General features: G+C 54.0%; 1 protein-coding gene across 2 annotated transcripts in view; it reads right to left on the reverse strand.

Moving 5' to 3' along the window:
- The window catches only part of DSCAML1 (DS cell adhesion molecule like 1), a 347857-nt gene that overhangs the window by 91385 nt on the left and 239136 nt on the right, over window positions 1–17336 (reverse strand). For both annotated transcript variants that reach the window (XM_055305239.1, XM_055305238.1), the window contains 3 exons: window positions 10222–10368; window positions 4142–4420; window positions 697–972 (listed from right to left, as the gene is read on the reverse strand). In XM_055305239.1, the coding sequence (XP_055161214.1) occupies window positions 697–972; window positions 4142–4420; window positions 10222–10368 (702 nt within the window). The remainder of the gene's footprint in view (window positions 1–696; window positions 973–4141; window positions 4421–10221; window positions 10369–17336) is intronic.

Raw genomic sequence — 17336 nt, forward strand, 5'->3', positions numbered from 1 at the left:
AGATTTCAAGCCGGATTCCAGTCCTTACTCTCAGTCCCGCCCTGTGGGTTAGGCACTTGTTGCAGTGAACAACCTGCACAACCATACACAGATGTGCTAGGTGAGGAGCCTTGGGCGGTAGTAGCTTTAAAAGGAGAGAGGAACAAGTGGAAACCCAGGTCTGTGATAAGAAACAGAGCCTGCTGTGAAGAGCCCTTAGTCAGGGAGAAGACCGGAAAGCCCATGGGGCTGGCGGGAAGGGCAGAGAATGGGAGAGGGACAGCCAGAAAGAGAGGGCTCAGGGAAGAAGGCTCCAGGCAGGGACTCCTGAGGGGCAGTCCCAGGGCCCCTGTGAGATTGAAAGCCCCTGAGATCTTAAAGAAGACCCCTTTCATAGTGAGGTTCTCGTAATTTTGGAGGGCAGAGGCAATACAGCGTGGTGGTTTAGAGACCTGAGTTCAGATCCCGGCTCTGACCCTTGGCCAAGCTGGGTGACCTTGGGCAAGTGACTGAGCTTCAGTTATTTCCACTGCAAAATAGGGAACATTAAGAAAGAGCATCTGCCCTCTTCCTCCCCACGGAAGGATTAACTAAGGTAGGCACGTGCCTGGACCGCTGCCTGCTCCCAGGACGCAGGTGAGGGAGCCTATGCAGGGCATCTCCTCGCCAGGCTCTGGGGGTCCTGAACCCACCCGGGTGCCGGCTGTCCCCGCTCACCCTCCAGCACGATGATGGCGAAGTCCTGCGCGGTCTGGGCCTTGCGGGTGGCGAAGCACTGGTAGGCACCAGAGTGGCTCTTCTGGGCCGAAGTGATGAGCAGGGTCTCGTTGCTGAGCCCGCGGATGGAGACGGCCTCGTCGGGCAGCACCAGCTCCGTGTTGCGGTACCAGCGGATGGTGAACTCCGGGGAGCCCAGCAGGGCACAGGAGAGGATGACCGTGCTGCCGATGCCGGTCTTCAGCTTCTTTGGTGTCAGGGTCACGTGAAGGGGGTCTGGGCCGGGGCAGTGGGGGAGGAGCGAGGGGACAGGCAGTGGGGAGGAAAAGGATTAAAAAAAGGGCTTTTACCGTGGAGCAGTGTGGCTGGGGGTGGGGGTGGGGGCTCGGGGAGGCCCTGGTTCTGTCTCCAGACCCCTGTGGATTGCCTCTCTAGACCACAGCTTACTCATCCGTGAAATGGCAGGGTCGGGCCAGGTGATGGCTCTGCACCTCTTGTTATGACAGCCTCTGCTTTCTTAATGTGCGGCCCTTGCCCGGTGGGGCTGGGGGGCTCCCTTCAGCTCAGAAGGAGAGCAGGAGCTTGAGTGGCTCATCATCTTCTCTGTCCCCCACCTAGAAACCAGGGAGGCACCCTTGGCTCCGCCACCCCCCACCCGTCTCTCATACCCACACAGATAACTAATTGCTATCTTCTGCCGTTCTGACCGCCTTTAAATGCTCCAGGTGACTCTGCTCTTCATCCCCACCTCCCCTGCCCTGCCGCGGGTCCTCAGCTCCCAGCCTAGACCCAGGCAGTACCATCGTCCGTCCTTCCTGCATCCCTCCTTCTGTTCTCCATGCTGTGGCTGGTCACTCTCCTGCTCAGAACTTTTACAGCACCCCAAAACTTGGTGTGGCATTCAAGGCCATCAAGGACCCTGGGGACCTTCCCCTGTTTCTCAGCTATACAGTCTTCAGGCAGCAGCACCCTGTCTGTGCTTGGTGAACACCCTGGGTGACTTCTTGCCCCAGAGCTTCCGCCTAGAGTGCTCTTTTCCCGCTTTGTCTGACGCCTTCTCATCCTTCACACTGAGCTCAGGACATCTCTTCCAGGAAGACTTCCTGGACACCACTGCCCTCCCAGGCTGGGTCAGGACCCCTCTTCTGGGCCCCCCTGTGTACAGTGGTCACCACACGAAGCCCATGGTCTTTTAATCACTTCTGTGTGTCTGTCTCTCCCCCTGCATTGTGAGCACTTGAGGACAGGGCAGTGTCTCTCCCCTTACATGTCTACTGCTGCCCGAGACATGTTTATTACTGTCGGGTGGGCTGGCCACCAGCCCCAGGCTGGCCTCCTTCCCCAGATCTCCAAGGGGTTCACCTACAGGAGGCTGAGGCCTGCAGGGGCCTAGGACCTCAGCGAGGTGGCCTGCAGCCTGGCTGGGTGGGACACAGTCAAAGCACACAGGAGTCCTTCTGCTCATGCCGGGCTCTCCCGTTCTCTCCCAGAGACCCTGCCCCGGAAATGTCACAACAAGGCACAACGAGGCAGGTGGCATCCTGCTTGTCCTGGTCACCAGCCGGGGGTCCTAGGGCTCTACCAGCTAGCTGCTCTCATCTTGCTGCCCCATATGACTTGGCGACAAGATGGGCAGGAGGCTTGTTGGCAGAACGGGGGTGTGTGTGAAAAGCATGCACCTGGTGGAGAGGTGCTGTCAGAGAGAACGGAAGGCAGAGAAAAGCTATGTGGCTTCCCCTTGAACCTGGCTGTCCAGCCGAACCCAGTGTGGGGAGGAAGGTGCGGGGCTGAGTGTCAGAGGGGATCAGCTGTAGGTATGCCGGTGGGGCGGTGCACGCAGCTGTAGGCAGTTACTTGTGGATCTCTGTGTGTGAGCCTGGATGTGAGCACGTTAAGGTGGAGGAATGTGTGTATCGGTAAGTGTGTATGAGCACCGTACGTGTGGGCCTGTGGTATGGAGAAGTGGGCATGTGACCTTTCAACACATCTACCTGCGTGTGTGTGTGTGTATATATGCTTGCCTGTAGGTACTGAGGCAGGAGCTATGAACATCAAATTACCCAGGGTCAGGTTGGGTAATTTTCCAAGGATTCGGGGGTGTGCTGCCCTCCTGACCTCAGTCCTGAGACAGTGCATGTGTGTGCGTGTATGTACGTACGCCAGGGTGAGATGAGTGTGTGTGTACTGTGTGTGAGCAGGAGGAGGGCGGGTAAGGGCGGAAGGCATATCGCACGGTCCTTAGGGCAAGGAGGGAGACGTCAGCCCTGGTCCTACCTGCTTGCCTGCTGGCTGGGGCTCGGTACTCTGTGAGGATCCCCCTGTCCCCTGGACTCTCAGCATTTTAACCTAAACATCTGTATCACGTGCTATCACTCCCAGAGTGTTTCTTGGGGCTCTTTCTGCTCTTCCAGCTTCACGTGTGCTCACAGGGAGAGGACTTCTTCCCAGCACCGCAGATAAATGCACCCCAACTGTCAAGAGGCCCTTGACTATGGGGAGACTGCTTACACATGGGCTGAGGGCGACAAGACACCAGGCCCCAGGAGGCCAGCCAAGCAGGGAGAACATGTGAGGGTCTGCAGACCTGTAGCTCTATGCTCTTGAGACAGGTAGTGAGGGGAGAGGACGGCTTCTCTGCAGTATGGGGGTTGGATCACAGCTGGACAGCCTCCTCTCCCTGTCTGGGTTCAGTGACCCTCATGATGCCTTTCGGTACAACAGTCAATGGGGCCTCAGGCTACGTAGCTCCTCCAGGGGGTGGGATTCCCCAGGGGTCTCCAAATCCCAGCCTCACTACTGTCAATGCAGGGAACTCAGAGAGTCAGACTCTGGATGCCACAGCTAGAAGGGAGGGGGAGATGGGGAGCCTGAGGCCTCATCACCCGAGGGAGAGGCATGGTGGGGGTCCTTCCCTGGCCCCAGCCCCTCAGCCCACCTGTGAAAGCCACATGCAGGCTCCCTGGACCCCTGGAGCCCCTGGGGCACCAGGAGGGGGAGGCAACAGGCAGGACCAGTGTTGGTACCCAGCCAGTAGATCCTGGAAAGGCCACCTTGGTCATTGATGCCTGCGTCTGATCCGATTGACCAGTGCCCCTATCAATTACTGTGCAATATTCTGAATATCGCTTCTGATGGGATACAATAGGTCCTCTCTACTGGATTAACATCAGCACTACTTCCTTTAGTGCAGACACTCCTCCCCGTCACCAAGCCACGAAGCCCTGTGAGCTCTTCACTATCACTGTCACCCTCACGACCCCTCCTGACCCTTCTGACCTCAGGAGGTAGGAAGGCCTGGGATCATCATCCCACTTTACAGAAGAGGACACTGAGGTGGTGTTCATGGTCATGTGATTTGCCCAAAGTGGGTTACCCTCTGACAATGCCAGAACCAGAAAGCAGATCTTCTGATTCTGGAGCCCCAGCCGAGGGGCTCCCCGCTCACCGATGACCGTGAGGGTACCAGTGGCCTCTGCGGAGCCGAAGGTGTTGATGACCTCACAAATATAGGTGCCGCTGTCCTCCGTCCGCAGGTCACTGACTGTCAGCCCCGTAATGCGCTTGGTCCAGCGGCTGTCGGCTGGGAGGGGCCGGCCGTCCTTGAGCCAGCGGATGGCAGGGATGGGATAGCCAGAGGCGGTGCAGGGCAGCTCCACGGTGTGGCCGGCCCACACCTCCTGGGAGTGGAAGCCATCCAGGATGGTGGGGATCGACTCGGCAGGGTCTGGAAGGCAGAGAGCATCAGTGGCCCTGGCCAGCCTGAGCAGGAGGAAGTGAGGGGGTGGGGGCACGCACCAGAGCAGGCACTTGCTGTCCCTGGGGGGCCCAGCATGAAGGACACCCAGTGTGAGATGGCTCGTGGGGTCCCCTGGGCCCCAGACTCTGGCTCCCCCTCTCCCACTCAGGCCAGACAGAGGCCCCGAGAGCCATCACTGAGAAGCGGGGGCTTGGGGGAGGTGGGAGGAGGGTAGGGAGGGCAGACAGGTAGATGGAGCAAGGGAAGGGGTGAGAGGTGCAGAAAGGGAGAGAGTGTGAGAGCGCCCGTCACAGACACGGTGCCTGCGGTCTGGCCCAGATTCAGGAGCAGGGACATCCTGTGACCTGAGAGTCAAGACTTCTTGAAGTCTCGGTCTGGGCCCCGAGGAGCCTGGGGGTGCCCCTCAGGGATGGGGAAAGTTCCTCCCTGTCCCGTCTCCACCCACCTGCGATCCTGCCAAACTCTGAGGGCCGTGCATTTCCATCTGCGCCCAGTGGGATTCAGAAGTTAAGCCTTCTGCAAACCACATCTACCATCCCGAACAACTCTCTATTTTACATTCCCAATCCAAGAGGAAGCAGTGACTGCAGGTCCTGGGGCCTTGACCTGCAGGGGACCCAGGCTCCTGGCTGGTGGGATTCCGTGTGTGATGTCTGACGCTTCTGAGCAGAGCTCTGGTTGCTCTCTGCCTAGTTCTTCTTATCCTCAAATGCCTCCCTGACTTTTCTGCCTTGGGGACCTCCTGCTGCTGTAAAACCTGCCCAGGCTCTCCTCTGCCGACATAGAACCCACACGTCTTCTCCCCGATTAGGCCTGCTATGATGTAGGGTCTGGTCCTGGCCAGGTCCCTGGCCAGGTCCCCGGCCTGGCCTACTCGGTGGCCCCCCCCCTTCAGCTCCCCACCCAGGCAGTGGTTCCCCACTTGGCCAACACCTCTTCGTCTTTCACAAACCAGCTTAAATTATATCACCCCTCCTGGATGTGTCCCCCGGGGCCACTCTCATTAGATACCCATCGAGCTTTCTTTTTCTTTCATTTTAGTTTCAATCAACCATTCATTCATTCATTCATTCAACCTTTCCCTTTTAATGAAAAACTTAAAAAGTGGAATATATGTACGTGGCAAAACTTCATAGAGTCTAGAAGGGTGTCTGTGTGAAAGCGGAGTCTCCCTCAGCCCTGCCCTAGGCCACCTCATTTCTCTCCCCAGAGGCCACCACTGTCATGAGCCACCCAGGGTCCCCTCAACCGTGGTTAGCACCAGGTCACGTATCTGTCTTCTCCAGGAGGCTGCGAGCATCTTGAGACAGTGTTGCTCCATTGCTGGATCTCCTGTGCCTGCACGGAGCAAGGCCATGGCTGCTGACCCACCATGTCTGGGGGAGGCTGAAGGGGGTGCTGAGGCACAGGCAGTGGTCTGATTTTCCACATTGCAGAATTTTATAGGCTCATGGACTCGTAGAGCTGGCTTAGGGGCTTTGGAGGCGACAGAGGAGGACCCCCTGAGACCAGAGAGGTGCAGTGACCTGCCCAAGGTGGCACTGCAGAGCCAAGATCACAAACGAGGTCTCACTCACCCTTGTTCAGTAGAACAGGGCCCAAGATGGAATAATCTAATACTGAGATCTGCTCAAGAGAGAATGATGGGAGGGCACCTGGGTGGCTCAGCGGTTGAGCGTCTGCCTTCGGCTCGGGTCATCATCCCAGGGTCCTGGGATCGAGTTCCGCATCAGGCTCCCCACAGGGAGCCTGCTTCTCCCTCTGCCTGGGTCTCTGCCTCTCTCTCTCTGTGTGTCTCAAGAATAAATAAATAAAATCTTTGGAAAAAAAAAAAAAAGAGGGAATGGTGGGAGTGGCAGACGTGCCCCTCTGGACCCTCCTTGACTAAGGGCAAATTTCCTCCATCCTTGGCCCATCTCCGTTGGAGAAGGGTTGGGCGAGGACTTCTCCTGGGGCCAGAGAGTTTCTAGAAGACTCGCTACCCTCTCCCCACCTTACATTACTCTTTGGAAGGAGGTTGGGCTGAGAATCCAAGGGGCTGGTCCGCCTGGGGTCACAGGTAAATCATGTGACCTTGGGTGAGTCTCGAAAGGTCTCAGAGCCTGAGACTCGCCCGCTGGGTGAGGCAGCAGCGCTGCCTCCGCCTCTCCTAAGGTTGTCGTAGGCAATAGTGGCAGATCGCATGTCCAAGAGCTTGGCTGAGCGACACCACGATGCAGATGTGCCGGGCAATTACGGCTTGGCACCCGCCCTCCCTCCCCACCAGCTTCTGCGGCCTCTTCCCCAAGCAACCCTGTGGGGACGGTCGGGATAAACAAACCCGGTGCCAGGGAAGAATTACTCAATGTGACACTTAATTGATGCAAAATACACAAATTCCGTGGCACACCGCAGAATTTACAAGCGGAGGGGCCGACGGGGCGGTGGAGGAAGGGGCGGGGGGAGGGAATTAATCACTGAGTCTCAGGCGTGAAATTAAATTCTGAGGGAAAGAAGCCTCTTTCATTACTCCGGAGCAGGAGTAAAATGCTGTGGCGTGTACCGGCGACAGCCCGGGGGGACCGGGCGCTGCCGGGCCGGCGCGGGGCTGGGGGAGCCAGACGGCTGTGCCCGAGAAATCTCCGGGGCCGTCCGGGGTGCCCCAGGGAGGCTGCTGGGAACTCCCTCGGCCGAATGAGCAGTGCTGCCCTGCAAAGTCACCCCCAAACACGGCTTCCGTATGTGGCTTGCCCCCCCCCCCCATGAGCTGGGGAAGCCTGGACTGGTCTGCGAGCCTCTCTGGTCACCGGTTTCCTCTTTATAAATGCAGCTGATAATGCCTATTCCACGGAGTTCATGCTCATGGAAGCTCCTGGAAAACTCTGCAAAGCACGGAGTGGTTGTTTGGAGGTTGTATTTTAGGGGGCTCGGGCCATTCTTGCAGCTGCCTCCTTCACCTTGGCCCACACAGCACACGCTCTCCGGAAGGGAGTAGGAACAATAAAGCAGCGACAACAGATCGACGACAAGACAGCCGCCACCACAGCGCAGCTGCCACTGTGCTGAGCGCTTCCAATGTGGCAGACGCGGCACTAAGCCTTTTCCATCGGGTCCCTACTTCTCGCAACCCCAGGGCAGGGGGTCGGGGCGGGGGCGCTGTTTCATCACTCCCATCCTACAGATGAGGAAGCTGAGGTTTGAGCCACTGCTTATCCTCTGCCACCTTGTGCAGCTAGTGAGTGGAGGCTAAGCCTGAACCTTTGGCTGGGTTCAGAGTCCTTTACCCAACACACCTGGCTGCGCCCACCTTCTTTCTCGCCCTCTAGCTTTACCAAACCCTCTGTGAGGCCACTCTGAAGAAACCACAGGTGTGGTTGCTGCCCTCACTGGATGACCACCTGGGACACTCTGCCACATGGATCCTTGCGCTCCTTCCTCTTGTCTTTGGGCCTGGGAGACAGGGGCAGCCGTCCTTTGGGGTGTATGGACACCTCAGCCAGCAGGTGCTGAGGCAGGGATCCCCCCAGCCGCATCTTTCCATCTGCTGGTCCAGGGCTTCTGGTCACTCTTCCCGGCCACCAGCCCGGGAGCCCTCGGGGCGTGCTGGCCACTGGAGAGAGAACCTTCTCGGCAGAAACCATGGCCAGCAGATCTCTTGTTCAGGACTGACTGACCACCCCCCAACCCGCCCCTGCCTCAAGGTGGTATGTGGGGCTGGAGGCTGATGTCTGAGCTCCCCGACACGCCCCCCTCGCACCCCCTCTGCACTGCCTTCTTCCAGTATCACTTGCATTTTTGCCGAGACAAGCAGCTTGCAGATGGCCTTGTCACATCACATCACATCAGGGCCGTGTCACCGGTGGGGCCCCTTCCCCTCAGTTCCCTCTGTTCCTGTTCCAGATCCCTCCGGCTCCTTTCAGCTCTGTTCACTCCTGTCTTCCCCTCTGCCTTTGTCTCTGTGCAGGTTTTCTTCCATTCTGTTTTTCTCCCTGTCCTATGTCTCTCCGTGCCCGTGCCTCTCCCCTTTTGTCCGTCTGGGAGCTTCCCTAGCTTTGCTTCTGTCTCTCTGTTTGGGCTTTATCTCTGGAGGCACCTCTCATTTTCCTCCTACCCGCACCCCCCTCCTCCTCACAGCTGGTGGGGAATGGAGACCAGAAGGACAATGGTTGGCATACCCTCCAGTTTACAGGGTGTCTTTTTTGAGAGGCACTTGCCTATTCCGTCCCCTCCCAGCCCCCCACCCCACACACTCCAAGAGTGGAGGTGAGATTGGCAGGATGAAGGGGCTAAATATTTGTGCAGGAGAGAGAAGCAGGCCTGCAGGAGGGGGGATTTCTGCACCAGTCCCACGTTTTATGAGAAGCATGCAGATGAGATGCAAAACAGCATGCAAACAAGTCCCTATAATTTGGAAGGGAACCACTCCAACACATTCGGGAATTGGGCTGCCGATTCCTAAGTCTAGCCACGAAGATAGAGGCTCTTCAGTGCAGCCCCATCGCCTCCCCATATGACAGCACCGTCTCCCTTGGCGTTGGTTAGTTCCACAAATATTTACTTAGCACCTACTATGTGCCAGGCAGAGGGCCAGGTGCTGGAGACACAAAGGAGAATCAGACAGCCCTATCCTTGCCCTCCTGGCTCCTGCTCTTCGAATGTGCTGGGCAAATGAGAGAGGGTCTGGGATAGGGTTAATCTGATGGGGGTGGTCCTCATCCAACCCCAGAAGGTCAGAGTTAGAATCAGCGTGGTTATCTAGTCGAGCTACTTATTCCAGAGGCTCCAAGAGGTTGCACAGCGGGGTGAGTTTGGTCTCCAAAACCACCATGCTGTCAGTTCCTCCACCTTCCAAAAGCCACTCCAATCCCACCTCCTCAACAGCGGAGATTTTCAAGTTTTAGGTCACAAACTGTTAGGAGCTTGTGAAATCCATTTGGTGAGTTGCGACCAGCATTTAGATAAATCAGAATTGGATAGGATAGAGTAGGAAATAGCAGAATGCATGTAAATGCGTGTGGTAGGAACGACCAGTGTGTGCATGCACAGGTTATGATAAAAATGTCTATCTGTGGACTGCTGTCAAGAGTTTGAAAAAGCACTGTTTCCAGAGAGGCAGTCTTCCTTGAGGAGTACTATGTGCCCTCCTTTACCCCGTGACTGGGGCATGTACGGGGTGTCCAAATGACCCCTTCCATGGGCTGGGCAGGGGTGGTGGTTGGCACGCTGTTTGCAGAAGCTAAGCCCTGGCTTTGCCTCCTACTGGTCAAACAGTTGGGGCGAGTGGCTCCTAAAAAGTGATAATCACTCCAGAATAAGACTCTTTCATTCAGTTTACAAATACTGTTGTTTACAGATTCTATCCTGCTTACTCTCAAGCTACAACAGAAGAAACACACGCACTCATAAATAGGTCAAACAGAATCTTAAAACATGCTTAGAGACCTGAAGGAACAAACCCCTCCCACTTCTAATCTAATCTAACCTCATCGTTACTACGTTTGAACACCAGGTTTTATTTATGAGCTTCCTGGCAGCAAAGGCAAGAAAGGGAAAGAGAGGGTGGATCGAACTCTCATTATGTGAAAAATGGTAACAGGCCAGTTCTTCAGGAGAGTTAGCTTCCTTAGGTACAGACTCTGAGGTCCTTATGTGAAGGGCACTCCAAACCAAACTGGATGAGCTCTGCCCCCTGGGCCCTATATTTCTGTTCTATACTCTCCTTCTTGGAGTCCCCTGATCCATGCCCATCCCAGGGGTGGGCAGGTGCCCTCTGCAGCCCTCTGGCCTACCTGTCACGGAGAGGCGAGCCCCATTGCTTTGCCGGGTCTCCCCGCTGTACTTGTGCTTGGTGATGCAGCGGTAGGTGGAGAGGGCGTCCTCCTTCTGCACGTCAGAGATGTACAGCCCGCCGTGGTGAGTAATAAAAAACCTGTTTTCTGGAGACATAATCAAGACATCCTCCGTTACTCCCCTGGCTGGGCACACCACCAGGAGCAACTGAGGCCGGCAGCCAGCCTTTCTCCCAGAATTGTTATTTCATTAAGTGTAGAAGCTTTGGAGTTTTACAGAAGGACGGGTGGGCCTTAGAGTCAGACTCCAGGTCTGGGTTCCAAACTGACTTGTCCCCTTCTTTGCTGTGTGACCTTGGGAAAGTTAACTTCTCTGAGCCTTATCCATACAATGGGGTGCAAGTAATACTTCACAGGGTAGATGTAAGGATTGAAAATAATAATACGGTGTCTGGCATACAGCAAGTGCTCACTTAGTATCAGTCCTCATCTTTCCTATCTCTGGGTGAGAGCTTGCAAAGTTTGTTCACATTCCTTGCTCATTTGTTCTTACAGCCATTTGAAATGTCCTCTCCATCGTCAGATCACACGGCCAGTAAGCAGACAACTCAGGCCTTCTGGCTCCCAGCGCTCCCTGTATACAGAGCCACACACAAGCTTAAATCTTTTTCTCTCAATTTCTATCATATATTCACTCAATGAACAGTTACCGAGGCTAAGCTATAGTAGTAGTGGGGACATGGAGAGGCAGATATGCCATACCAATTCGACACACGGTTCTCGAATGCTTGTTCTGTGCAAGGCAAAGGTGCAGACACCGTGCTTCGCTTTTCTTGGTCCCTCCATGGTCTTACTGTCACAACCTGGCAGGGAAGCTGGAAGGACAGGCAGCAGGAATCAGCCCATTTTGCTGATTATGACCTGTGACACCACTTAGGGGTAGAGTGGATTTCCTTGTCCAAGGTCCTGAGGCAAACTGTGAATTTGAGTCTAATCAGGACCGATTTTAAAAGGGGAGAATAAAGGGCACCTGGGTGGCTCAGTGGTTGAGCATCTGCCTTCGGCTCAGGTCATGATCCTGGGGTTCTGGGATCCAGTCCCGCATCGGGCTCCCCACAGGGAGCCTGCATCTCCCTCTGCCTATGTCTCTACTACCTCACTCTCTCTACATCTCTCAGCAATAAATAAATAAAATCTTTAAAAAAACTAAAAGGGGAGAATATGGACTTGCTGGCTGGGGCGGGGCTTGCGTTCGGCTTCAGACTCCCTCAGTGCATGGCGGTGCCCTCCTACCCAAGACCCAGCCAGACTGAGATTGAGATGCTAACTCTTTACCCCTCTGGGTCTCTGGGGGCCAGGCTGCTTACCCTGGCAGGCACAGAAGGCCCCAGGCTGCCATTTCCACCAGAAGTGGGCACTGGAATCAAGATGATGACAGTGACTTAAAAAAAGGAGCTGTAGGGGAGAGGGTGATGCTGACTCCACCGGAGGGACCTGCTGATATCTGAATGCCAGGCTTTCATAAAGAAACATTTTGGGTGGCCCCATGCCCTTCAAATCCTATTATTTAGAAGTCTGCTTCCTCCTACCTGGGGGCTGAGAGACACCCCCTTCAACCAATAACAAGAGCTCTAACACTGGCTCACTCTACTAGAAACATCCTGTTGTGTCCCACCATCCCCAAGCACAAACCTCAGCGCCAGGGGACTGGGATCTCACCAAAGGACAAGGAATGCTGTAGAATTACAGGGCTGAAAAGTTGAATGTGCCCGACCACATCTTTGACAAAGGTTCTCCAGCTTTCTTTTGAATACCTCTGCATTTGGGGAACTCGCTACCTCATTCAGTGGCCCATTCCAAAGCGGATAGCTCTTTTAGAGAGATCTTCCTTGGTCACAACTGGCCTATGGAACTAGTCTGAATCTACATCACTGACACACTCCATCACACACTGGAAGGGAGCTGTCACGCCTTTAGATTTTTCTTCAGGCTAAGCAGTCTAGAATTTTATTCCTTAATAGTTATTTAATATGGTCTCAAAAAACTTCTTCAAGCTGAGTGGTCTCTTTTTTTTTTTAAGATTTTATTTATTTATTCATGAGAGACACACAGAGAGAGGCAGAGACACAGGCAGAGGGAGAAGCAGGCTCCCTGCAGGAAGCCTGACACGGAACTCCATCCCAGAACCCTGAGATCATGACTTGAGCCAAAGGTAGATACTCAACTGCTGAGCCACCCAGGTATCCTGGTCTCTTGTTTTTAATAAACTTTCATTTATCTACAGATCTCTTAATTTCCCCTCCCTCCTTCCCATACACCTTTGCATAGGACTAGACCTACTATGTGCCAGCACTTTGCCAAGCGGTAGGGACCTAACAATGAGCCTTATGTGACCAGCACAGGATACAGCATGGCTACCAACCCCCAGCCCAAGACAGTTCGCTTTTTGCAGGGGATGGAGTAGGAGTGGGAGGCAGCCCCATTACGTCCTGCCTCACACTCAGCTCGCACTCAGCTAAGGCCTGGTCTGGTGTCTGTGAACTGCTGCTAGGCCACTTGCCATCTCTTCATCCTTGGACACCTGACTGTGTGGGTCTAGGTCTGGGATGTCACGTGGTCCCTGCTGAGCGGCATAGGGTCAGGACCCCCCAGATGAAACCTTGGCCATGTGGCTGCCAGCCGGTCCTCTGGACCCCCGCCACGCCCCTCCAACACACAGACTGCACCTTGCAGATCCCCCACTCACTCAGTGCTGTGGGTAAGACATGAAAAGGGAGCAGGAGGGAACCCAACCCTGCTGCCAGCAGTCGGAGAGGACCCGGGGGAAGCACAGAGAAAGCCTGGCTTCCCCACCAGACTCTGAATGTGCCTTTTTGTCTCCATGTTGTGACATCCCAAAGTCAAATGCGGAAGCTCTCCCGTGATTTATTATGTAACTGGGACTGGAACGCAGAACTACTGGAGGGTGTTACTGCCAATCACAAGTACCCGATTGGAGGTGTGGTGGTGGGGTGAGGAGAAAAAGGAAAGATCTCTACATCTACCTGGGCAGCCTACAGGTGCTCTGGCCCAAGCAGCTTGGACCCTGTGATCCTTCAGCCCCCAGCACCCTGGGACAATGGTGCACTTGGTCCTACTGGAATTTTAAGCTGGGAAGGGGTGCTGTGCTGATGCTGGTGGGGAGCTGGGGTTTCTATAGCAACAAGCAGCTGCTGCATCTGATGTTTCACATCCTTCATTGTCCTCATTTCCCCCCTCCCTTCCCCCCTTCTTGTGCATATTTAATTGCAGTAACATTTCCAGACACAGTGTATTGCTCCTTCTGAAACAAAGGCGGGCTGCAGCCAGGGGAGTGCACAGCGCTCGCTCGAGAGAGGGGAAGGAGAAATCAGGGGTATTATGTTAATCCCCTCTGGGGGGGACTTGTGCAACATCAGTTCTGCATGTTTGATGAGAATCAGATGATGGGTCCTGCTGGGGAAGGGAGCTGCAAGAGGCCTGTGGAGTGAGCGGTATATGGTGGCGGGTGGGGGAGGCACAGCCAGCTGGTGGGGGGTTCGGAGGGGCCAGGGTTCCACAACACAACTGGCCCCCAAGGCTGGCTCTGATGGGGTACCCTGGCAGTCGGACAGTCCATCCTCTACACCCCAAATGGGACCAGCCATCCCCAAAATGGGTAGAAGAGCAGCTATCCCTTATCTTGGCTGCTTCTTCATGGGATAGGCTGGGTCCAGCTAGAGGAAGACAGGGTGGCAGGCTGACCTCTGTGCCCAGCTCCCATCCTGAGGCTACTTGGAAACGTGTGTCTGGGATCACATGTGACTGACACCAAGACTGGGAGGTACTGGTGGTATTAGGTGGTCAGGGGCCAGGAAAGCTGGACATCTTGAGTAATAAATATTGTCTGACCCTAAATGCCATCAGTGTCCCCGTGGGCGGACCTGGGAGGGTCGCTCTCCTTTAGGCTCTAAGGCTGGACTCTGCCATTGATGCCGCTTGACGGTCACAGGCCAAAGGCTGTGGCATCATCTGTGAACTTGCCCAGGACCAGGGAAGAGGTCTGTGTGGTTCCTTTTTTCTTCTTACTATTACTACAAATACTCCTACTTTGCCATCCTTTTTCCTGGTGATCTGTAGCAAGCATCTCCTTTTTTTAAAGCTAAATATTAATTGAGCACCTATTACATGTCAGGGCAAGGATTTTATAAACATTATCTTATTCAATCCCCACAACCCTTTGAAATGGATATTACTGTTTTTACTAACCAAAGCACAGAGAGGTTACACAACCCACCCATAGTCACACAGCTAGTAAGCGGCAGAGTGAAGACCATCAGTCCACTTCCTGTGCTCTTCCAGAGCTCTGTGCTAGACCGACTGTCCTTGCAGCACCTCTCAAAGGGACATATGGTCAGCCAGCCTCTGCTCGGTTGCTTCTGTCAGTGGGTTTCTCACTACCTCATAAAGGAGCTCTCATCCATTCAATTCAGTTTGGCTTGATTTATCACGTCTTCATGGATCATTCCTGGGTTCTGGGTTGGGCTCCAGGGAGAGGTCTTAGACCTGGTTTCTCCCCTTTGCAATTCCATGGTTAGAAAATAATGTCCTGCCACCAGGAATGGTGCCAGCTTGGGGGCTGGGGAAGGTTGGGGAGGAGATGGAGGCCATTAGTAAGAAGAAGAGGATAAAGAGAGGCCAAGCTAGCTGGTGTGGTTGGCCAAGCCCAGGACAGGATTTAGGAGACTGGATCAGAGTCCTGCCTCTGCCACTAATGATGGGGTGTACACGGAGTTGAATAGTATTCTTCAAAATGAACGTCCACCCAGAGCTTGTGAATGATACCTTATTGGAAGTTAGATCTTTGCCAACAAAATCAAGTTCAGATGAGGTCATAGTGGGTTAACGTGGGCCCGAAATCCAATATGACTGGTGTTCTTCTAAGAACAGGGAGATTTGGACACAGGCACATGAACACACAGAGAAGGCCATGTGAAGACTGAAGCGGAGATTGGGGTGATGGATCTATAAGCCAACAAATGCAGGGACTGCCAACAACCCCAGAAGCTAGGCAAGAGGCCAGGAAGATCCTCCTCTAGAGCCTGGAGAGGGAGCATGCCCTGCTCACACTCTGATTCAGGACTTCTAGCTTCCAGGACTGTGACCTGGTAAATCTCTGCTGCATTAAGCCATTGGGTTGGGTAATTTGCTACTGCAGGCCCAGGAAACCAACACCAGGTGACCTCAGGGGAATCCAGGGGTCTCCCAGGCCCTTGTTTGTCCCATCTGCAAAAAAAGACGGAGAATGTGGATTGGGTGTGTCTTTTCCACCATGCTTGTCCATTAGGATCATCCAAGAAGCTTTTAAAATTAAACTCAGACTCTCTGGGGGTGTGGCCTGGAAACTGGTCTTTAAAAAGAGCTTTTTGGGTCATGTAATGTGCAGCAGGGGCAGAGAGCCACTGGGTGTGATAAACTCCTAAGGCCCCTTCACTTTGACAACTGATGTCTCTATGACGGCACCAAACTTCCGAGTCCTATGTCTCCTTCAGGAGAACAGAGATAATAAATAGACTTTACGTCACAGAGCCTTTGGGAGAGTCAGATGAAAATTCAGCTCGTGAGAGTCCTTGGCACACTGTTTCAGTAACCGGTGGCACAGGTTGTTCCACCTCAAGGAGATGAGGGGCTCTCAGTCCCTGGGGCCCAGCTTTCTGCAACTTCTCTCCTTCCTTCCTCCTCAGGAGCTTGGCAATAAATAAAGGGGGACCCTCCTTGGCAAGTCAGGGGCCCTGCCCACAGGTCTAAGAGAGCCAACAGCATCTTCTCTGTCTTTTTGTAAAAAGGTCAGAGAGCTGGGCCTCAGAGACTCCCCAGAGCTGCAGGAGCCACAGAGAGAGGAATACTAGAAATCTCTGGCTCCCAGTGGCTCCGGAGGGCTGCAAGGGGGAGGAACTGCCCTAGGCAGAGGTGGGGCCTCTCTCTGCTCTCAGAGGCAGGCTGGAGGGTCTGTTTGGTGGGGAGAGGAAGAAGCTGAGGGTTTGCAGGCGGGTATGGGCTGGACAGACCCGATTCCAGCCTCTGGAGCAAGGGAACAGAAATTACTGAATACTGTAGGGACAGCGGCCCCCTACCTGGCTCCCTGCTTCGGCCCCTGCCCCTCCTCCAACTGTTCCCAACATGCAGCCACAGTGATGCTTTCAAACCAATGTCAGATTATGTGGCTCCTTTGCTGAAAGCCCTCCAATAGTTCCTCATTGCACTCAGCGTGAAAGCAGTGCTGATTGCAAAGTAGTTGCTCTAGAAATATTTCTAGAATGAATGAATGGAACTTCCCAAAACTCTAAGGCAGTTTCATCCACATTTTGCTCACGAGGAAACAGCAACTCAGAAAAGTCAGATACCAGCTCCAATTTTACCCCCTCTAAGAAGCCTTCCCAGATGAGCCCACTCCCATCCCTGAGTGTCTCTACATCTGGCAAACCTCTTGCCACTGCTAATCACTGTGTCTACTATATCCAATCAGACTTTTAAAAATAATCATGTTTGAGCATTCAAAAGTCAAGATTAAACAGGATGGTGGTTTCTTGAAATAATAAAAATAGAATTACCATGTGATCCAGCAGTTCCACGTCTGGGTGTGTACCCAGAAGAATTGAAAGCAGGGTCTTAAAAATGTATTTGTCCCCCTGTGTTCACAGCAGTATCCAGAATAGGCAAAGGAGGAAGCCACTCAAGTGTCCATCGGTGGGTGAGTAGACCAAGAAATGGTGGTCTAGACACATGATGGAGTATCACAGCCTTAAAAGGGAAGGGAAGTCTGAGACTTGCTACAACGTGGATGAACCTCGAGGACATGACGCTCAGGGTAGTTAAAAAAGACAAACACTGTGTCATCCCACTGGTGTGAGGGACCTAGAGTAGTCAGCTTCATAGATACAGAAGTTGTGATGGGGGCGTCGGGGGCTGGGGAAGGGGAGATGTCATTCCACAGGTACGGTGTTTCGGTTTTGCGAGATAAAGCTGCGCTTAAACATTTCTGAACTTGAGACCACGTGGAAATGCTACTGAAATGAAAACTTAACCCTTCAAAAGAATTAAGATGGCAAAATTTACAT

The sequence above is a fragment of the Nyctereutes procyonoides genome, unplaced genomic scaffold (genome assembly GCF_905146905.1).
Source record: "Nyctereutes procyonoides isolate TBG_1078 unplaced genomic scaffold, NYPRO_anot_genome, whole genome shotgun sequence".
NCBI lineage: Eukaryota > Metazoa > Chordata > Mammalia > Carnivora > Canidae > Nyctereutes > Nyctereutes procyonoides.